Source organism: Candidozyma auris, chromosome 3 (assembly GCF_003013715.1).
Source record: "Candidozyma auris chromosome 3, complete sequence".
In the NCBI taxonomy this organism is placed as follows: domain Eukaryota; kingdom Fungi; phylum Ascomycota; class Pichiomycetes; order Serinales; family Metschnikowiaceae; genus Candidozyma; species Candidozyma auris.
In genome coordinates, this window is record NC_072814.1 from 1,845,397 (window position 1) to 1,865,701 (window position 20,305).

General features: G+C 46.0%; 13 protein-coding genes across 13 annotated transcripts; 7 read left to right on the forward strand and 6 right to left on the reverse strand. All coding sequences in view use genetic code 12, as the record gives it.

Moving 5' to 3' along the window:
- Positions 1 to 1,481: 1,481 nt before the first annotated feature.
- On the forward strand, positions 1,482 to 2,861 carry CJI96_0003469 (uncharacterized protein; the record flags this gene model as incomplete). The annotated part of the gene is made up of 1 exon (XM_029032696.2): positions 1,482 to 2,861. One exon carries the CDS (start codon positions 1,482 to 1,484, stop codon positions 2,859 to 2,861), a length of 1,380 nt encoding a protein of 459 aa, XP_028893011.2.
- Positions 2,862 to 3,239: 378 nt separating this feature from the next.
- Positions 3,240 to 3,713, forward strand: CJI96_0003470 (succinate dehydrogenase membrane anchor subunit; the record flags this gene model as incomplete). Its single annotated transcript, XM_029032695.2, has 1 exon — positions 3,240 to 3,713. One exon carries the CDS (start codon positions 3,240 to 3,242, stop codon positions 3,711 to 3,713), a length of 474 nt encoding a protein of 157 aa, XP_028893010.1.
- A 107-nt stretch (positions 3,714 to 3,820) lies between these two features.
- Positions 3,821 to 4,405, reverse strand: CJI96_0003471 (uncharacterized protein; the record flags this gene model as incomplete). Its single annotated transcript, XM_029032694.2, has 1 exon — positions 3,821 to 4,405. One exon carries the CDS (start codon positions 4,403 to 4,405, stop codon positions 3,821 to 3,823), a length of 585 nt encoding a protein of 194 aa, XP_028893009.2.
- A 76-nt stretch (positions 4,406 to 4,481) lies between these two features.
- On the reverse strand, positions 4,482 to 6,038 carry CJI96_0003472 (uncharacterized protein; the record flags this gene model as incomplete). Its single annotated transcript, XM_029032693.2, has 1 exon — positions 4,482 to 6,038. One exon carries the CDS (start codon positions 6,036 to 6,038, stop codon positions 4,482 to 4,484), a length of 1,557 nt encoding a protein of 518 aa, XP_028893008.2.
- Positions 6,039 to 6,377: 339 nt separating this feature from the next.
- CJI96_0003473 (lipoyl(octanoyl) transferase LIP2) lies at positions 6,378 to 7,286 on the forward strand (the record flags this gene model as incomplete). Its single annotated transcript, XM_029032692.2, has 1 exon — positions 6,378 to 7,286. The coding sequence occupies one exon, from the start codon at positions 6,378 to 6,380 to the stop codon at positions 7,284 to 7,286; it is 909 nt and encodes a 302-aa protein (XP_028893007.1).
- Positions 7,287 to 7,294: 8 nt separating this feature from the next.
- Positions 7,295 to 7,768, reverse strand: SPC19 (Spc19p; the record flags this gene model as incomplete). Its single annotated transcript, XM_029032691.2, has 1 exon — positions 7,295 to 7,768. One exon carries the CDS (start codon positions 7,766 to 7,768, stop codon positions 7,295 to 7,297), a length of 474 nt encoding a protein of 157 aa, XP_028893006.2.
- A 507-nt stretch (positions 7,769 to 8,275) lies between these two features.
- Positions 8,276 to 9,925, forward strand: CJI96_0003475 (uncharacterized protein; the record flags this gene model as incomplete). Its single annotated transcript, XM_029032690.2, has 1 exon — positions 8,276 to 9,925. The coding sequence occupies one exon, from the start codon at positions 8,276 to 8,278 to the stop codon at positions 9,923 to 9,925; it is 1,650 nt and encodes a 549-aa protein (XP_028893005.2).
- A 135-nt stretch (positions 9,926 to 10,060) lies between these two features.
- Positions 10,061 to 11,014, forward strand: COQ4 (ubiquinone biosynthesis protein COQ4; the record flags this gene model as incomplete). The annotated part of the gene is made up of 1 exon (XM_029032689.2): positions 10,061 to 11,014. The coding sequence occupies one exon, from the start codon at positions 10,061 to 10,063 to the stop codon at positions 11,012 to 11,014; it is 954 nt and encodes a 317-aa protein (XP_028893004.2).
- A 578-nt stretch (positions 11,015 to 11,592) lies between these two features.
- CJI96_0003477 (uncharacterized protein) lies at positions 11,593 to 12,207 on the forward strand (the record flags this gene model as incomplete). The annotated part of the gene is made up of 2 exons (XM_029032688.2): positions 11,593 to 11,628; positions 11,680 to 12,207. 2 exons carry the CDS (start codon positions 11,593 to 11,595, stop codon positions 12,205 to 12,207), a joined length of 564 nt encoding a protein of 187 aa, XP_028893003.2.
- A 12-nt stretch (positions 12,208 to 12,219) lies between these two features.
- Positions 12,220 to 12,537, reverse strand: CJI96_0003478 (uncharacterized protein; the record flags this gene model as incomplete). The annotated part of the gene is made up of 1 exon (XM_029032687.2): positions 12,220 to 12,537. The coding sequence occupies one exon, from the start codon at positions 12,535 to 12,537 to the stop codon at positions 12,220 to 12,222; it is 318 nt and encodes a 105-aa protein (XP_028893002.2).
- Positions 12,538 to 13,530: 993 nt separating this feature from the next.
- GGA2 (phosphatidylinositol 4-phosphate-binding protein) lies at positions 13,531 to 15,317 on the forward strand (the record flags this gene model as incomplete). The annotated part of the gene is made up of 2 exons (XM_029032686.2): positions 13,531 to 13,582; positions 13,630 to 15,317. 2 exons carry the CDS (start codon positions 13,531 to 13,533, stop codon positions 15,315 to 15,317), a joined length of 1,740 nt encoding a protein of 579 aa, XP_028893001.1.
- A 150-nt stretch (positions 15,318 to 15,467) lies between these two features.
- CJI96_0003480 (uncharacterized protein) lies at positions 15,468 to 16,283 on the reverse strand (the record flags this gene model as incomplete). Its single annotated transcript, XM_029032685.2, has 1 exon — positions 15,468 to 16,283. The coding sequence occupies one exon, from the start codon at positions 16,281 to 16,283 to the stop codon at positions 15,468 to 15,470; it is 816 nt and encodes a 271-aa protein (XP_028893000.2).
- Positions 16,284 to 16,639: 356 nt separating this feature from the next.
- On the reverse strand, positions 16,640 to 18,595 carry ECM33 (Ecm33p; the record flags this gene model as incomplete). The annotated part of the gene is made up of 2 exons (XM_029032684.2): positions 16,640 to 17,862; positions 18,538 to 18,595. The coding sequence occupies 2 exons, from the start codon at positions 18,593 to 18,595 to the stop codon at positions 16,640 to 16,642; spliced, it is 1,281 nt and encodes a 426-aa protein (XP_028892999.2).
- Positions 18,596 to 20,305: the final 1,710 nt, after the last annotated feature.

A 20,305-nucleotide genomic window follows, 5' to 3' on the forward strand; every position in this document is an offset into this window, starting at 1 on the left:
CTTGGAGTTCATGTTCCGCATAGCTTCGGTCTGCTAGGTTTAGCTATGGCGATTCGTAAGCAACATCCTTGAAATTAATTTTCTGACATGACTATTATTCTGTGTATAATTCAATTGTTATAGTGTCGTGGCAACGATTAGGAGAGATAGAGCTTGAGCGGACACTTGATACAAGACCTCATAAGAGCTTAGGGAATTCAACCATCGTCTTAGTTACATTCTCCTCCTTTGAGTTTGGATAGAGTGGAGGTCCTATCTGACAATCACAGGCGTCTCTCAATCAGCTTCAAAAGCCTTAAGAGGCTCATGGCGAAGATTTCCACTTTTATATCGTCCTCTGATATCTGTGGAAGAGACACCTTGAGGCATGGCCCACCACGCGTTCCACAAATTGCGCCAGGCACTTTGTGTGTTGTAGACATTGACGTACCGCTCGTCCTCGGGCGCATGCCTTGTTCCACGTACAAAGTTTAAATACTCTCTTGTGGTAAGGTTATTGGCTGATAAAAACAAATGGAAAATTAGCAACATTGCTGGGTATACAAAGCCGCAAAGACCGTATAATGCTAGGAGAAATGCACCAGGGTTTTCTGATATTGAGTCCTTGAATGTGTCAATATTGTCACGTCCCAGTATTCTATAATGATAGGTGTGGATCCAGCCCAAGACGGATAACATGACTGAAGTTAGCACTGCTAAGAGCAAAAACCAAAGAAAGTAGCGGTAGTTCCTGAAACCTATGCAATTGTTCATGAACACACAATGATGGTCGTGAACATAAACACATGATTTGCACAGATTGCAATGGCTCATTCTTGGAAGCCGCCAAATGTGGCAGGTAACACAGTATTTCACTGTTGTGCCGTGGGTATCGTTATAGTACGGTAGCGAGACAGTGCTGAAGAATTCGTCTGGAGGCTTATGATTCTTCGACTCTATCAAATGCGGGCTGTAGGACACATGAGTATTTTTAGGAGCAAATCCTGGATCACATCCAGCTGTCTTCACCATGAACATGGTTGTCAAGAACCACAAATACGAGAAAATGATCACCAAAGCTGGCAGCACATTGTGCCAGAGCCAAGACGCCTCAAAAACCCAAAAAAGCACTCCACCAGCAACGATCACGACAAGCACTCCAACATGAATGGGCCATTGTTTCGTGGACTTGAATCTGCCTCCACAAATATATATGTGGGCCCTGTTTGTAGGTGTTTTGGTATGGTAATTTCTGCGGGGTTCGTCTAGCCGTAGATCTGGGTCGGTGACGAGCCAGTTGGTTACGACCCATCGAAGGATTCTACTTAGTGACATCAGTTTAGTCACATCAAAGACCCTTTTGGTTGCTTCAATGTAGTTGTTGATAATGAATGTGGTAGCTGATTTCCTGCACCGCTTAACTATGAGACATCTACAGCGCTCAACCAAATTGCATCGAGCGTCAAGCTAGGAGACACCACGAAGCTACTTCTCAGATTATTATGTTTCGCTTGGCTCGAAGTATACATTGGCGATCTCATAGAGCTCTTGGGCTAAGGCGGATTCCCTTTTTTCCTGTCATTCAGCGTCGACAGCTTTCTGCAAACGCTCTAGGCTCTTTGAGATCTGGAGGTCTCATCGCCAATATCCTCGCCGGTGCCTACTTAGGGGGTCTAGTTGTTTGTTTTGGCTCTCTATATCTTCTATATCATGACGCTGATAAACGCCAACATATTCCGTTGCTGGTGGGGTTGGAAAATACTGTCATTGCGGTGAAAGGTATAGGCAAAGACGATGTGCTCAAACTGCCCAGACACGCAGTAAAGCACTACCGCAGGTTGCTTGCTAACATAGGGAAGGATATTGATCCTGATTACTCGTTTGAAGAGACAGTCAATGGACAAAGAAACTACCTTGTTCCTTTGGTGAGCAGTGAAGATTTACTTCAGAAAAAGGGTGCAGATTTTGCCAACTTCTACATCGATATAGTATTGCGCTACTCTCGTGCACTTTTGGCGAAAGAACACGTTGCTGAATCGAGAGCCATGCTCAAACAGATAATCGACAACGATGAGGTTTTTTATAGATTGGGCGATGCAGAGAGAATGAGTCAGTGCTCTCGTCTTTTGAGTGGGATTTCATTCTCGGCAGACGAGAAAGAATATTATCTAAAACACGCCATTGACATGTTGGCACAGACGTTTCTGCGAGTTCACATTAAAGATTTCCTTCTTCAGGAAGACCTGAGGATTTCTGACGAGCTCATACACTCTTTGAATGGTCTTGCATTTTTGTATGCGTCCGAAAGCAAATCAGTGAGGAGCAAGAAGGAGAAACAGGCTTTGCTTTCGAAAGCACTCAACATCTACTTGGCCAACTTGAAAAGAATCTCCAGCGTGGAGAAAACTATCCTATCTGGAGAGTTGACGCAAGCCTCGTACCCTCTTTTCAACTGTGATGAAGAGAACCTTAAGATGCTTTCTGCGGAGATCAAGTGTCATGTCTCAGAGATCTTGTGGGCCAAAAACTTCAAGGACAGCGCTGTTGCATGGGGAGAAGAGGTGGTGGATGAGATCTACTTTGATCATAAGAGCATCGCTCGAGCCACGCCCATCTTGTCAGCCGTATTGGATAATTTGGTGATAATGTATGGAAGGCTCAAGGACAAGCAGTCTCAAGAACGTTGTATGGCTCTCCGTGAAGACTTGAACGAGTTTGAAACTGATCCACCTTCCTGGTATGACAGTGTGGTGCAACGGTTCACCAAGATCATCTACTACAAGGGTCCCCTTGGTGTGCTTGAAAAAGCACTCAAAGAGAGATTTGGACCTCCAGAAAAAACGCCGGAGCTCGAAGAGCACGAAGACGAGGACCAAGAGTGATCACAAACAATTGAAGAAGATCACCTGAAGAGATATGCAATGGCTGCGAAATTGGATGCGAAAACAGCTTACACTACTTACCCTAAAACGCCACACATGTTTAGCATACTGCAAGACATGGAACATTAGTTTCGTCAAGGCGACGCACCTTTCATTAGCTGCAACTACGTTATTTCAAAATGCTACCAAAGCCATCATCTTGAATTGAATCAAGTGGTGTTTGGGTGGAAGCTCCGGGTCGCGGCACCGTCCAATCATATGCCGAGTAAGTGTAAGTGTTAAGCAGAAAACCCGGGGTGCTCACATGGCTCTATGAAGTACTAGAAAAAAAACCTCTGAACTACTGATAACTTACTTCTACCAGATCTGTTTACAACCATGTTGTCCCTTACACGTATGGGCCTTGCCTCCCAAAGACAGCTCTTGAGACCATCCTTGCTTCAGGCCGCTCGTTCCATCAAGACTATTCCACAGCCTCCTGGCAACATTGTCGGTACCGTGAACGACGCCTACCAGCCTCCAAAGCCAGCCAAGCTGCATGGTTCCGCTCACTGGACCGCTGAAAGAGCTATTGCCATTGGTCTTGTGCCTTTAATTGGTGCTTCTTTCGTCAGTGGCCCCTCCATGGTGCTTGACTCCACATTGAGTGCATTCTTGCTTGCTCACTCGTGGGTCGGGTTCCAGTCATGTATCATTGACTACATTCCCAAGAGAGTTTACGGTGCCTACCACAACTACGCCATGTACTTGTTGACGTTTGGCACCGGTGTGGCTGCTTACGGTGTGTACGAGATCGAGAAGAGAGAAGAGGGCGGTGTGACTGGTATCGTCGCCAAGCTCTTCACTGCTTAAGCACATTAGATGAGATCCGGCTATAATTACACTCACCAAGGCATCAATCACGTTATTCGTTTCATCCCACTTCACGACAATCTATTTATCATAAATAAATGCAAATTTTATTGAGCTGAAGCGCCGGCATCTTTGAGCTCGGCTTGCGCCGGAACTATCCTGGTATTTAGATAATGCTCAAGAAACGCCCGGGCTTCTTGGACTGATCGCTTACGTATTTCTTTTTCTTCGAGAATTTGAAGCGTGTAGCGATCAGAGTTGTAGACATCTCTCACACTTAGCGACTCAAGAAATTTCACTGTACCTTTTCCCTCATCCATACTGGCAATGATCAAATTCTTGTCGATCATCTCCATAAGTATTACCTCCAATGCCTCATACCTACCCTCTAAAGCCAGCTTTAGGGAGTAGTCTCGCATGAGAACCTCAAAGGACACTTCTCTGCCTTCATTTTCGTTGCACGCGGAAATCAACGTCAACTCAACAAGTTTCTTTGTCATGCATGGCAGGAGCTCGAGAAAATCGGATTTATGTCGAAGATAGCTGTCGTAGTTACCAAGAGCAAAGAGCTCAAGGGTGTTGCGGACCTTCTGTGTTTCATTTTCACTGTCGCCCCAATCAGCAGAGCCCTTAAGTAGGCAACTAAAGTTGTATTGACAAGGGTTGTTTAGGGCATCAACAATGGCATCCATGAATCTTGATTTCAATTATGTGGATAAATGTTCAGTGCTGGAAACACCTTTACTACAGTGTCTCAGTTGCCTGCACTTAAACTCCAGTAGGCTTGACCAATTCTGGGTACAAGCGGGCTATGATAAGGTCCAAAGCTTGAATGATAAGGAGCTGGTTGAGCTTGCTCTCATCCGGTCCATCGTTACAAATGCAGCTGCCTTCAAATTGGGAAAGCGTGTTGACAATTGATGCAATTGCGTCGAGCTCACTCTCTTCTTTATATGACAACCATTCAGCTGAACAGCCCAACTTTGATAGTAGAGCTTTGAAATTCTTAAAAAGAAGTTCACCGAGTTCCTGACGCAGATGAATTTGGTTGGATTGTTCTGCATTGTCCTGTTCAAATAACAACTTCCTGAGGTTCATGAGGTTTGCAGCCAAATTCTTGTCCTCCAACACCCAGCTTGAGGAGACCCACTTCAAAATATACGAGCTCACGAAAGTATTCAACTTTGCCGTTACAACTCCCAAAGACGTGATGAACGTCTGGAACATACACATCACGAAGAATAGATTGGGTAGTCGGTTAGGAAAGCCTGTGAGGGTATTAAGCAAGGAAAATACTGGGGATTTGAAAGGCGACCAACTTTGACCTCTCACCTCGGTGTTCAAGACCTCCTGCTTTTTCATCTTGGCAGCATAAATAAACAACATGAATGAAGAATACGCCTGCTGAATTTTGCCAGACCAAGAAACAGGTGAACCCGTTTTCTCTTGTTCCGATGTCACCTCGACTACCTTGGCCACCACAGTTTGCAAAACAAAGGATGGAGAAGATAATTTCATGAAGAGCTTCTCCAACACAAAATCTCCCATGAGGTTTACCACAAAGCTCCGCACAATCTCTGACGAAAGCGGGTTTTTCCCTTTTGACCTCGCAAAGGTGGTTTCAAGAAGCTTGTGAGCAAGGACTCTGAAATACAAAATTCGGATGTCTGAATTCTGGTCTTGAGTATCCAGTGGTCTTGTGTGGGGATCAAAGATGGCATGCTGGCTGGCCAAGTACTGTTCTACAATCTCTTGGTCCGTCAAAGGTTTGGTCACCCGGTGTACATTCTGCTGCTGGAATTTAGCCTCTTGAAGAAAATAGAACTCTCCACCCTCTAAATGAGTCTCTCTTAAATGTCTATCAAGGATGGTAGCGAGATCATCGAGCAAGAAGAGGGATTTGTCCCCTCTCAACGCATGCTCTATCCTCATCATCAAATCCCTTGTTATGAAGCACAAAGTCGAATAAACCTCCTCGACAAAATCGTAGTTGTCAGTTCCAAGCTTCGTGTACCAAGAGCAGACATAATTGGTCACAATCGTGCTGAGAAACAAGTGGATCTCGAAATTCACCTCAGGGTAGCCTGAACCCACTAACAAAGGCAAGTTCTCCGCAAGTTGCCTTTTTGAAGTCTTGCTATACCGCCCCAGCAATTTCTTCTTCAAGAACAACTGCAGAAGTAGATCTAGCTGAGGATTGCCCACATCAGTATCGTCAATTCTGGCGATTCTCGAATTGCCTATCACCACTTGGTTCGTCTTGAACTTTCTCAGATGCTCCTTCACTGTCTTCCGAGGCCTTACTCTCGCCTCCGTCTTACCCATGGCGTGGCAATGAGCGCAAGGATTTTGATATTCAGATAAGTGGATCTGAGGTGTTAGCTGAGTTTATTCAAGTGTCTGTAGGTATTGGATCTATGGTATGTGTAGTGCCAGAGACTGAACGCGACCTATATAATTGACGAACTTTAGCTAAGTGTAGCTAATAAAGGAAAGAAAAAAACATCATAGAGAATTTGAGTCTTCACTCTTCAGCAATCTTCCATTCTTTTCGAAGTCTCCGCCTTTCTTCATATCAAGCTCGATTACCCGGACGGTGTGGGTCAGCTGCAAGTCCGAGTCAAAAAGTAAAACCTCCATCTTCTTTCATTTCCTACGAGAACAATGCTACCAAGAATACTGACGAGAGCAAGCTCAACTTGCACAAAGTTTCATCCTCTTAATGAAAACTACAAGAGATTGCGTCATATTCATTTCCCTGGCATTACTCCCTTTGCCAAGGGCGAGGCCATCCAGCAAAAGATGGTGGCAGCCAACTTGGACTTCAAGAAGATGGAAGCTAAGATACGCAAGCAGCTGAAGGACCTTATGAATCAAGGCTTTGCGCTTTCAGATTATGAGAACAAGTTTTTAAATCAGGTGCTTCTGATGAAGCCCTTTCCTACCATCTTGACGTTTGAGTTCGACAATGTCTACACTGGAGGTAAGCAAATGAAGCAGAATCCACAGTTGGCACAAAATATAAAAGAGTATGAGGCTCTCGGGTGTCAATACCACCAGCTTGAGCGAGGCGGGCAAGTTACATGGCATGGAAACGGGCAGCTCACAGCATATTTGATTTTAGATTTGAAGCAGTTCACTCATCTTACAGTGAAGTGCTTCGTCGACGCTGTCCTACTTCGAGGCGTGCAAAATATGTTGCAGAAGAACTATGGGCTTCAGAGCTACGTCAACGAGAATCCAGGAGTATGGATGGCCCCTAACGATAAGAAGATTGCCTCTGTAGGGTGCAATATTCAGCGTGCTATCACGTCCTATGGAGTGGGGGTCAACATCGACCCTGATATGAAGTTCTTAAACACATATACCATGTGTGGGTTGCCAGGAACTCGAGCAACGTCGTTGAAGGAGATGCGTCCTGACGTCAGCGTAAGCGTGAAGGAGGCAGGAGACTTGTTCGCCAAAGAGGTGGCCAAGTTGCTCAACATCACGACCATAGAGCACATGAACGGTCAAGATCTTCTTGAAGGTGAAACAGAAAATCAGGCCGCCAAGGAGGATCATGCAGCCTAAACCACACTCTAGGATTGGTCTGGCGGGGGAAGCAGCGGAATTTGTCTATACTTTTGAAGTCTTTGACGAGACAAACTATACTTAAGACGGTCTCTCTTTGTCCTGAACATTCTCAACCTCTCATACTTAGCCTCTTGTTCTAGACTCTCCACAGAATCCTTCCTTAGCACCGATTCCAAACGGACCTTGCGTAGATTGAAGTCACTCTCGAGGGACGCTTTCTTCCTCCTCAACCTGGCCACTTCCTTCTCTAGCTTTTCTAGCAAGTACGTGATCTGAGGGTGCGTTTCGCTCTTGAGTCTAGCCTGGGCATTCTGGATATCTCGTTCAGGCACCAACCCAAACACCTTCTGTGTGTCTAGCACCTGTTTGAGTCTGGGGGTATCACGAGTAGCTCTTTCTAGTGACGCCAATGAAGAGCCCAAAAGATCAACAGAGTCTTCAAATATACGGGCGCAGGTATATAGTGGGGGCAGCGACATGCTTGTAGTATTGGAGAGGTGGTTGATCAGATCGTAGCTTGTTTGTATGTTTACCATCTATTCGCGCCTGGCGTACCAGTGTAGAGTTGCAAGGTGTACCCAATGGATTTGACATATACATGAGGAAACAAAACAACATGAAAACTAAATGAGTAGTTTTTGTTTTGACTTATGAAGCAAAAAGGGCACTCCTCGAATGCTTCTCCATGAATGATGGCCTCTGCTGATTAAGACTATAACTCTGTAAGTATCTGTTTTGCAGCCATTGCGAAGGCTATGAACACCCATTTGTCCACCAGCTTTCCAGGAAAAAAAAACCTACCAGCCATACAATTCGACTAATTCAGTTCGCCCAAACCCATAGAATCACCATATCATTTTACTTAAGTTTCTCCAGTGGCAGATCAATGCCACCCACAATTGCGGTGTACTGGTGTGCTCCCTTGAAACCGTCTACCTACCATCGTCTCATTTCATACAACCCACTAGAACCGCTTGAACCGTTGCATGACCGCCACCTCGATGCAGATGCACCGGCCGCCAGCTTCTTTAGCGGCAAGAGAGTCGGGCCATTTGGCGCCTCCGAGAGAAAGTGTCTCTCGTAGAAGGTCCAACTCCCAGTCACAGGTGATCCCTCATACAGTTTCGGTCCAGGCCCGAACTCACAGACGGAATGGCAACGGGGGTGCCAACGGGAGACCAAGTCACACAAGGACGAAGCTGGGCTACCTGTTGCCCGAAAGGCATCAATCGGAGTTCTATGTGACATTGGTTCCTTTGAATGATACCTTTGTAAGGAAACACATCCATGTGCCATACTTTCCAGAAGTGTGCAAATTGGGCCGTCCCACCGGCACAAAAGTGAAGCCATCGGTGTCCAACGGGTACTTTGACTCGAGAGTTCTCTCGCGAAACCATGCTTCTTTATTCATTGAACCCAAGTCGGGACAATTGATGATCCAGGATATGGGCTCCTCCAACGGCACCTATGTGAACCAGGAGAAGATTTCCTCGGAGCCTGTGCCCATAAATATTGGAGACAGAATTAATTTGGGGTTCAACATTCAGGTGGAGACAAGCCATAAGCAAATAAGCGCTATGGTTGAAGATATCAGTATAGTTTCCAACACCCCGTCTGCACCTATGCTCAGTGGGTTACCCAAACTCACACCAGAGATAGTGAGCAAATTCACCGGTGCTGAAAAACGACATTTAGACTACTTACAGGGGCTTTTCGAGCAGATCTCGGGAAAGAAACAAGAAGTGGAAGAGGACGAGGCAAACGACCCTTACGGAGGAGTTCTCACCACGAGTAAGTCCTTTGAACTGGGAATGTTCTCAGACGTGACTCCGTCGATGGAAGAAGTATTTTCTGCAACTACAGCGGAGCCTGTCACAAATGGTATATTTGTCAATTCACGTCTAGTGAGGTCCAACGACTTAGAATCCACTTTGACTACTTTGGTATCGAACTTGGCCAAAGTCAAGCAGCAAAACAATACCCTAAAATCTCTCCAGACCTTTTTAAGTAATTACCTGAAGAAGGTCAACGAGATAAATGACGAATACGTCAAGGGCGAAGTCAAGAAGCACGAGCTACGCTTCGTTCTGGAGCTTGACATGCAACTGACGAAGTTTGAGTCTCGAATCGCCGAGCAGGTGAGACAGCTCGAAGAGAGAGAAAACAGTATCCGCTTTCTTGAGTCACAGGTAGAGAAATTGAAACATGAGCATACCGAGCTACAAAAAGAGCTTGAGCTCCAGAGATTACCAAGTACCCATAGCAGACAAGGCGTTGAGCCTCAAGAAGACGATCAAGCAAGATCAGAATATTCAGAAACACCTGGAGCCCCGCGACGCATCTCCGTTGATATATCCTCATTCGATTTCGGTACAGGCAAACTAGTCAAAGAAGGCTCAACCGATGGGTCTGAGGACGTCGACGAGATCTCCAATAGTTCTGATCTCGGCAGTGAGGACTCAGGCGCTCACAAACACATACAGAGCAACAAGTTCGCCTCTCCAGAAGGAACGATCGTGAAAAATCCATCAATGAATGAAGCTTTTGAGCAAGTGAACCAACTACGGACCAAGGGCGTTGCTGTGGGATTGGTGATAATTCTTGCTGGATTCGTGTACCAGACTTGCCATAAGTGAAAGCGGTAGGCATGGTGCGACCGTAATTGCATACAACCATCAAGATAGCACCATTTTAACGCGGGTACCAAAAAAATTACTTTCGAGGGTACTCGTTTAATCTAAGCTTTACCATACACACACAAAAACATCACCATGCTCCCAGCACCGCTGAGAAGTGTGGTCCTGGCCTTGTCCCAGAAGCGTACGTTCATCATTCCCACTGCCCTTACAGCATTGGGCTCGTTGATGTTTAATGAGAATAACCGTCTTGCCTCTAAGATGGAAAATGGCCAGCTTCACTATGACGATCCGAATAAAGCTCTTAACAAGAGCAATCAGACAATGCTTGAAAACAAGTACTGGAAACGTGGCGAGCCAGAGTATCCTGGTCATGTGCCCCTTTACACTTTTGAGCGAGCCCTCATGTTCGTTGGCTCTGCCGTTGGTTCATACTTCCATCCGGAGAGAAACGAGAACATCGTGGCTTTAGGTGAGTCAACGGCCATTGCTCCTGTATTACGCCGCCTTCAAAGGCAGATGTTGTCTGATCCTGTTGGAAGACAAATTTTGAAAGAGAGACCCAGGATCACGAGCACGTCGTTAGACCTCGACTACTTGCGCTCATTATCCGACAACACCATCGGTAAAACATACATCAACTGGCTTGATCGTGAAGGTGTCTCTCCAGACACAAGGGTGCCTGTACGCTACATCGATAATGACGAATTGGCTTACATTTTTCAGAGGTACAGAGAGTGTCACGACTTCTACCATGCCATCACCGGGTTGCCCATCATCATCGAAGGCGAGATTGCCGTCAAGGTGTTGGAGTTCATGAACATGGGCATGCCGATGCCCGGCCTAGGAGCCCTCTTTGCGCCATTGCGGTTGAAGCCCTCGCAGAAGGAACGCTTATATAATATCTACTACCCATGGGCCATCAAAAGTGGGCTCAATTCCAAGCCTCTAATCAACGTTTACTGGGAAAAGATCTTGGAGAAGGATATCAACGAGCTCCGCCAAGAGCTCGGGATCGAGCAGCCTCCAGACTTGAGGAACCTAAGAAAAGAGTATTTCGCCAAGTTGAAGGCGGCGAAAAAGGTGTGAGCCCACCATTCACAAAGAATACTTATTCACGACTGCCATGATATGCATTAATAAATACATACATCCATGATACACGACACAGATGGTGTAGAAACCAACGACAGAAGGTATAGAAACCAACGACAGAAGGTATAGAAAAAATGACAGAAAATAAAAAATAGCGGTGCATAGATGATCAGGTTTCCCTTATTTGGAACAATTGTGAAATTATCAAGTGACAATTAGCAAATGTTTTGTGCTCACTATGTGGCCGCAATGTGTACCTCATGCACGGCAGCCAGCACCGAAGCTTTTCAATGGTTGCGAATTACAGCCTCACCATATCCACCACAAATAGCAAAAACGTTGTTCCCACTCCGCCTCTTTAGCAAAAGGTGACCAAACGAAAAAAAGAAGAAGTCGAACGCCATACAATTCCTTTCTCCACCATTTACAACAGAATCACCATCACGCATTTCAAGACCGTGCTTGCTTCTTTTCCTGATCTTTGCTTCATAACCCACCATTTTCGCACAGTCAGCCCCGTCCATATCACTGCCCAGTTTCCGCCCAACTTTCGAGTGAACCTCCCAGAGTAAATGTCCCAGCTCCTCTACAAGTACTTTCTTCGCAAGGTAAGTCGAGAATTTGTCCAGCAGCAACATCAATCGTTATACTAACCACAGACCGGCCTCGACCATGTTGTAGCCGTGGGCCCTGAAGAGGACCCATACTTCGAGCCCATTCCAGACGAAGACTTGCACTTTTACCAACGCAAAGGCGCCAAACGCAAAAGAGCGCTTCCTGACTTCATCCCCAAGCACGACCTCAAGATCTTGAAGTCGGTCAAGCGAAAAGCGTACCGGTTGGACTTGCAACTCAGCCTCTGTGGGCTTCGTATTGGGTGGGCTGGAGTGATCGGGTTGCTTCCGTGGATTGGCGACATTATCGCCATGCTTTTTGCTTTGCAGCTTGTGAAGAAAGCTGGGCAAGTGGAAGGTGGTCTTCCTCCTGCGTTGCGCCAGAAGATGATGGTCAATGTTGCCTGTGACTTTGGCATTGGGCTCATTCCCTTAGTAGGCGACTTCATCAACGTCTTGTACAAGTGCAACTCACGAAACTTTGTGTTGCTAGAAAAGTACCTTGTGGAGAAATACGAGAAAGAACGACCTGACACCCATGTTTCTCTTCAAAAGGCACAAGAAACGGTGTAGCCCATTGGATGGCTACACTTTGTCGAACTCCTCCTCCAAATACGCTACCCTTGCCTTGAAGTCGTCGACAAACAGGTAAAGCTGGTCGAGTTTCATGAATTGAAGCTCGATGTCGTCACACAGCTTGAGTAACGACTGGATCTCGGCGACATTCTCGTCCAAGTGTAACTGGTGCTGGAAGTAGTCCTGCTCAATGAGGCGCTGTTTTGTTTGCACTGACTTGTACGTTATTTCTGAGAGCGTGGCGATGTGGTCGTGGATCTTGTACATGAGGTAGTCGTAGGTGACGGCCAAGTCCTTGATTTTGAGCGGGTCGTCGTCCTCGGGCATGGAGGAAGGTGTTGGTGAAGACGATCTGGGGAGATCTACACATATTCGCACCCTACCAAGGTGGTGAGACTTTCAGCTATCGGTAGAGGTGGACACGAAAAATATATCAATAGAACAATAAACAGTGGTTGATTTTGTAAAGAATGAATTTTAGAAAGAATTGATTGTGAGCTACTTATGTGGATGTTGTATTTTTTTCATTTGAAGTCGTCGTCGCTTGAACATAATGTGTGAGAACGACTCTTGGAGGAATCAAGATGTGGGGCTGCAACGAGAGATTGAACTGGTTGAGCGTGATCCAGAAATTCCCTGGAGTAATATATTCTTCAGATTCTCCTGGAAAAGAGATTGAGTTCACAAAATCACTATCTCCTGTCTGATGGATAACTTGAGTGAGACATTGTGCTGTTAACGAACCCGCCATAGTATTGAAAAATTGAATAATTCTTTCATATACCCGTAATTTATTCTTTCAACCTGCAATACTTGATTTTTGTGTTTTTTATCCTCCCATGTGTGACCTTATCTTGTTAGCTTCTTTAGCATGCATAGCTAAGCCCTAGTTTGAATGGCTGCAAAATGCAGTTATTTATACTGAGAATCAATTTCCATGTCCCAACTTACAAAATTAGAGATTGCTTTGAAATAATTCTTTTGGATTTCAAACAATCGAAGTAGTAGAGTACTTTATCATTCTTCAATTCTTTGCTACCTACTTTCGTTTTACAGTATTTTCATGAACAGTTCAACGACTCGCTGACCCCAAAACAACCCCGAAAATTCCAAATCCACAAGAACACCAATAATCATAGAATCAGCGAAGCAACCTCTAATTGAGCTATTCGAATAGCTCTCTCATTGGTTCCTTCCTCTGCTGCCAAGTCCCTCCAGGTAAATTGCTAGGGAACCTCCCTAAGCCACCCGTGCACCACCACCGCTACCAGCACATCAGACACCGATATCAGGCGTTCAACTTGAACTAGACTCCACACCATGGGTGATTTCTCTCTTTCCAAGATCAATCCCAAGCTTTTGCGGCGAATTTGTATGTGAACTGGAGTTGTCTCTGTTGTGAGCAATTACTAACGTCAGACCGGGCTTGTAGACCAACTTTAACCGAACCCAATTTGGCCCTTAACTTGGAAATCTGTGACTATGTCAACGCTAAGCAAGGGTCGACACCTCGTGAGGCTGCAATTGCCGTGGTGAAACTCATCAACCAGAGAGACCCCCAAACTGCTGAATTGGCCATTGCTCTTTTGGATCACTTGGTGAAGAATTGTGGATATCCCTTCCAGCTTCAGATCTCACGAAAGGAGTTCTTGAATGAATTAGTCAAAAAGTTCCCTGAAAGACCAACGTTGCGTTATAGCCGTGTGCAACGGTTAATCTTGGCCCAGATTGAAGAATGGTACCAGACGATTTGTAAGACTTCCAAGTACAAGAGCGACTTCGGCTATATTAGAGATATGCATCGTTTGTTGGCCAACAAAGGCTACGTGTTCCCTGAGGTGAACGTCGATGATGCTGCCGTCTTGAATCCTTCTGATACCTTAAAAACTTTGGAGGACATCCAGAAGGAAGAGGCCATTGTGCACAGTGCCAAGTTACAAGAATTGATTAGAAGGGGTAAGCCTCAGGACTTACAGGAAGCCAATCGCTTGATGAAGCTTATGGCTGGCTTCAAGGATAACTCAGAGGAGAACAAGAAGAAAGTATCTGACGACGTTGCACGTTTGAAGAGAAAGACCGAGATTTTTGCAGAAATGCTTAATTCTGTCGAGGCTTCAGGGTCTGGCATCACCGATGATAATGAGACAATATCGGACCTTTACGGTCAAATTAAGTCTTCTCATCCGATCGTCACCAAAATTGTTGAGGAGGAGCATGACGACGAATCGTACGTGCTGGAACTCTTGGCCCTCAATGACTTCATAAATCAATTGTTAGAAAAGTACTCTTTGTTGAAGACTGGCAAGGCAGATCAGGCCGCCCAAATCAAGGTCAGCGGTGGCGCTCAGGGTGCGGCAGCTGCTAAAGAGTTGAACTTGATCGATTTCGATGATGACGAGCCAATAAGTGGCGACAGCACTGGTAAAGACCAGCAAGGTTACAATGACTTGCTCAGTGATTTGAGCAACTTAAACTTTGGTGGAGGTGAAGCGTCGTCTTCCACCGCAGGCGGTGTCAATCCATTAGACTTCTATGGCGCCGGTGGCTCAATAACACTCGGAGGTCCATCTGGTGGCTCCCAGTCTATTTCTCCAGCACCTCAACAACCTGTGCCTCAAGCACAACCCCAAGCTCAAGGCACCTCTTCGTCTGCGTTTGACTTTGACTTGCTTTCTGATTTGAAGTCGCCATCTCCTGAGCTCCAGAGCAACAATAACAACACGTTTAATTCCTTCAAAGCATCGCAAGTGCAAACCTCAGGAAAGCAAAATGCCAAAGTTATTATCGAGGCCGATGGACTTAAAGTCGAGGCCGAAAGACACAACGACTCCACTCCTACAGTGTTCAAAGCACGTTTGTACATCAGCAACACCCTGGACGTAACTAGATCGGACTTGTTGCTTGCATTGGCAGTACCTAAAGGCTGTAAATTGGACCTAAAGCCACAGAGTGGAAACCTTATCTACGGCCATTCAAACAGACATATTTCACAAGATGTGACTATAGAGAATCCAGCCAACAAAACCTTGAAGGTGAAGTGGAAACTTCTGTACACTGCTGCTTCCAGACCGCACGAACAAACTGGCGTAAGTGTATTGACCGAATGAGTGAGTCCATAAATTGACAAGAATTATAAAAAGCTATGGAAAAAATAATTGTAGACATCAAGTAGGTAGAATTGAAACCGTGGCACAACACCGGGGCAAAAAAAAAAAAAAAAAATTATCACTGTATTTCAATGAGTCAGTTCCCTTTCCTTAGTTCTGTGGCTTCACAAGGCTGTCGTCAATGACAAGCACTGCACCGTCATCAGCGTAGTACACTGCAACCACGTCGGTCCAAGAATCACCCTTCTCAACTCTAAAAGAGTCGGTTGCAGCATCGTGCCTTATCACAATCGTCTGACCGTCAAACAGCAAAAGTGCAACTTCATCCTGGATCTCAGAAAGCTCTCCCTCAAATTTCACCAAATGAGCCTTGACGAAATCTTGAATGTTGGCCGCAGCGTCGTTCTCGTCATTGGGATCTCTGGGAAATTCCCAAGGCTTGCGGCCCCCAAGCTTGCTCGAAAGCGCATGGTCAGAGGGGGCAATAATAACTGCAAACCTATTCTTGTGTAATTGCTTCAAGATCTTTTCCGAGTCCCTCAAGTAACCTGCAAAAACAGAGACATCCCGCACCTGCGTAAGCACATTATTCACAGATGAGCTCTCATATGTTTTGATCACCTTCTGGGACCGCTTCATCTTCGCATGGAAGAAGCTCTTGGGGTCAAAAACTCTGCGGGCTTGTTTGCCCTGAATACCATCACGCTTGATCTTCGAGTCCTTCTCGACTGACTCCTGTTCATCCTCGAGAAGATGTTCTAGGTTCGACAAGTCAGCCACATTTTTTCTTTTAACTTTTTCATCTGAATCTTCTCCCTTATGGTCTTGCTCATATTGCTGGAAGAGGTAGTCCAAGTTGGCGACGTTCTTCGGTTCTCTTTTTTGAATGTCGTTATCTGGCTGCTGCGTACATTCAGCAAGGGTAATCACTGAGGCAGAAAGGGCAAGCAAGTTGGTCAACTTCATTTTGTTGATTTACCTTTGAAAAGGGGTGATTCAAGACTCCCTGGCTATCACGAGAGATGGTAACCCTTGTGTACAGGATTCACCAACAAAAACGGGTGAAGTCTACGCTAGCTCTGGCTGCAAAATATTACTGTGAGCATTGAAGTGACTATATTAAAGCGTGTTCATACGACAATTGATTGCAACTGCCAATAAGAAACGAAAACATATGAAGGCGAAAGAAAGAACAAAAAAACTATTAAATTAGTGCATCGGTGCTTGCTGCATCAGTGCATTTTTTAATTTCAATTGGACGCACGCAGTTATAATCAATGCTGAGTCTCTCAGTTTTGTAGATAACACATCTAGCATCACATTTAGTAAATGGCAGCACCAATACCAGTGAAGCCAAGAACGAAAGTGACCAAAGTGACCAAAGCGGAGGAAGGAGCTGGGGCGAAACCAGCAGCGGCACCCTTGGAGGTAGAGCTGGAGGAACCAGAGGACTCGGAAGAAGAGGCAGAGTCGGAAGAAGTGGACTGACCGTTCGAGTTACCGCTCTTGGAGGAGGAAGAAGAAACGGTAGAAGAGGCACCACGGCAGTAGAACTTGTCACCCTTGATGTCACCCTTGGAGTTCAACTTGGTGAAGCTGTCACAGGACAAATAACCGGTGGTGGACAAGTTGAAACCACCGGCAACTCTGTTCAACTTAGGGAAAGTACCGTTGTCGAAGTCACCGTCAATGTTCACGGAACCACCAATGGTCTCCAACTTGTCGAAGTAAGAAAAGGACTTCAACTTCTCGTTGTCCTGGATGTTCAAAGCACCACCAATGGACTTCAACTTAGGGAAGTCAAACTCCTCCAACTCGTCGTTCTCGTTGATGGAAAGAGACTTGCCAATCGAGGTCAACTCCTTGAATTCGAAGCCGTCGAAGTTGTTTTTAGAGACGGAAAGAGAGCCGTTGATGGAAGTTAAGTTGGACACGGAAAGAGAGGAGATCTTCTCAAACACAACGTTGTTGGCAGAAGTCAACTTGTCCAAGGCAACCTCAACCTTCTCAGCGTTGTAGTTGATGGACAAGGTGTCGGTGACAGACTGCAAGGCAGAGTCAATTGACTCAATGTCAGGGTTGTTGTTAACGTCAAACACCTTCAACTCATACACGTTGATACCGTCCAAAGAGTGCAAACCGGTGTTACCAATGGTGATGGACTCGGCAGAGGTGATACCGGAAGTCAAACCGGTCTTCTCCAAAGCAGGCAAGGAGTCAAACAACAAAGTGCCGACGGTGGTCAACTGGGCCAAGTTGGCGGTGGCCAAAATGGTGGATCTCGCAAGAGTGAACTTACCGGAAACCAACTGCAAGTCAGGAGCGTTGAGGACGGTAGCCTTGGTGCCGTTGATGTACAAGTCACCGTAAACCTGGCGAACACCGGTCAAGTCAATAGAGTCGACGCTGGAGCCCTCGATGTTAACGTCACCCACAGCGGTTGGGCAGGCAGCGACGGAGCTGATACCGCCGTTGTCGGTGGCAGTGAAGTCTTTGAAAGAACAAGCGCTGGCCACCGAAGGAGTAGCAGTGGTCAATGTGGAGTCTGCGAGTTAGTACAAGAAATTGGTAGATATCGGTTGCATGTTGATTTTGTGACTGCGAGATGATTTTTTGGCTGGGTTGAATCTTGAAAATTGCATCTACTCAATGTACACCTGGCGAGGGCCACATTTACATCGGCTGCCTCGGCGCTTTGGAAGAGGCGCTCTCCGTGGTGTAAGCGAGGATGCGTAGGTTGACGCTGGCGGGGGCCCCAAAGGGGAAAGCGAGATCTGGAATAGGGAAAGGGAAAAATAAAAAACTCGCGGGGGTCCACTAGCCGAAAAAACAAAAATGCCTTGAATAAACGGCAACAAGGGACCTCCAGCGGCCATTAAGCGCAGGGACATGATTTTCGCACTTGGCCAAAACAAAGCGCATCAATTAACCTCCGCAATAGGAAAGCAGCCCACCGGATCACTGCGAGGCGGGCCCAAAGGCGACCACAAACGTCGCAGAGGGCAAAATAAGGTTGAAGGAAGCATGGTGGGTTTGGAATGAAAACAAAGGATTTGTCAGGATGGATTTGGCCAAGAGTAAAGAATTCGGATAAAATCCTCGAGGATATACATATTTCTAAGAATTTTTCACAGACTCACTTTTTCATAGACACGCTGAGGGGACACTCAGGGAAAAAATTGCAGGCAAGTACAACATCAACGAAATTCAGCTAACATACTATTGGCGACGGCCAACCCGGAGACGGCGGCCACAGCAAACAAGGATTTGAATTGCATAGCGAGGGACGAAACAGAGAGGAAGCTTCGAAAGAAGAGAAAGAAAAAAAAAAAGGAGAGAATCAGGCAGAGGTGAAGGCGGACGCACAGGGTATTTATACTTGTTAGGCCAGCAGGCAGGCAGGGCGAGAGGAGAGGAAAGAATAGGAAAAGAAAATACCGACATTGCAACTGCAAACGCACCACCAGCCCTCGGAAGGGGCCCGGGGCTGCGTTTGTTCCGAGCAAAGCCGAGGGTAGGCTGTAACACAGCCCAAGGACCCCTGTGCAGGACCCCCACTCGTCACTAGCACCATCTCCTCCACCACCTATTCTTTACCAGGCTACCTTAAATCTTTCAAACCTAGATGTTTTACGAGGCAAAGCTGTAAGTGATTTAAAATGAAACTTCTCAATAGAAGAGATTCATTCACCCAGGAAAGGTATGTGTGAGCGGAATAGTGAGTGGAATGTTGCGCGGCAGCAAATGTCCCACTCAAGTCTGTGCTTCACTGTCGTGGATTTGGGGCTGGGGCTCGTAGAGCCGTATGTGTAGACTCACCACACCCACCCCATGGCTTATCGTAGACCTAGAGCAATTAAACCATGGGGCTTCGTGGAGGCTGAGGGGGAGGTGTGTAGACTTGTACATGTTTTAGCAGAAATTCGAGGTGAAATTGAAATTGGATGTTTGAGGTGGATGGGGGTGATGCTTCCCGAGGAAACAGCAGGCTAAACAGAGATCTACATAATAGAACTCACCAAGAACAACATCTGATCATCTTATGTCGAATCGACAGCGGATCAGGAATCGTGCCAGATCAAGGGAGGGTGGCCGAGGGCTTTTGCTGTGGGCCAAATGGGCAAATAAGCGATGCTGCTTCAACAGGCGGCTGTTGAACATTGGCGAAACCCAAAGTTGATATTGGCGAGGCATAGAAAGAAGTAACTGAGGAGAAAAAAGAATAGGGAAAAAATAAAAAAAAAAAAAAAAAAAATAAAGAAAAAAAGCTCAAGTTGTTCGTCTTATTTATGCCATAGCTGGTCTTGAAACACTTCCTCTCATGATCCTCGCATTTTGCAACTTCAATAGCCATGTGGACGCAAACGACCACATTTGTCTCATGGCTGCAATTGCTCCATCCCCATCAAGATATCACCCTCCACTGCACATCAATTCCATATTCTAGCAACAGATTATCCCATAAAAACCTTTCATCTCCATCGTCCTCAACTCATTCCTTTTTCATGTACCCCCTCCATTTCCTCCCGCATAGTCAACTTCCACTGCACAATCATTTTGTAACCACAAGTCCAGTCCACAAAACAAGAAAACTCCACGACGACGATCCCAATCATTGTACCCTCCTCCAATCCCAGTCACTCTTCACCATCCACCATTATTCCTGACAACTTGTTTACCCGCCCACATTCCTCCCACGTCCCCTAGCTGCCTCCTCCACTATAGAAGCTGATGCGCATTTTCCTGATCCATCCACAGCCAGCCGCCCTGTCCTGTTAAACGCATTCCTCCAAAGGCACACAATCAAGGAGAGGTGAAGGAGAGGATTCATTGATACAATTGGGTTCTGAACAAGATGATACGCTGTCTTTCCTTCTTCTTTTTTTTTCTTATCAGAAACTTGTTGTTTATAAGCGGACCACATTCGAGCAAACCCAGTGCAAATCTCAATATCATACCCTCTCAATTACTGCTGCAGCTCTCTGGGT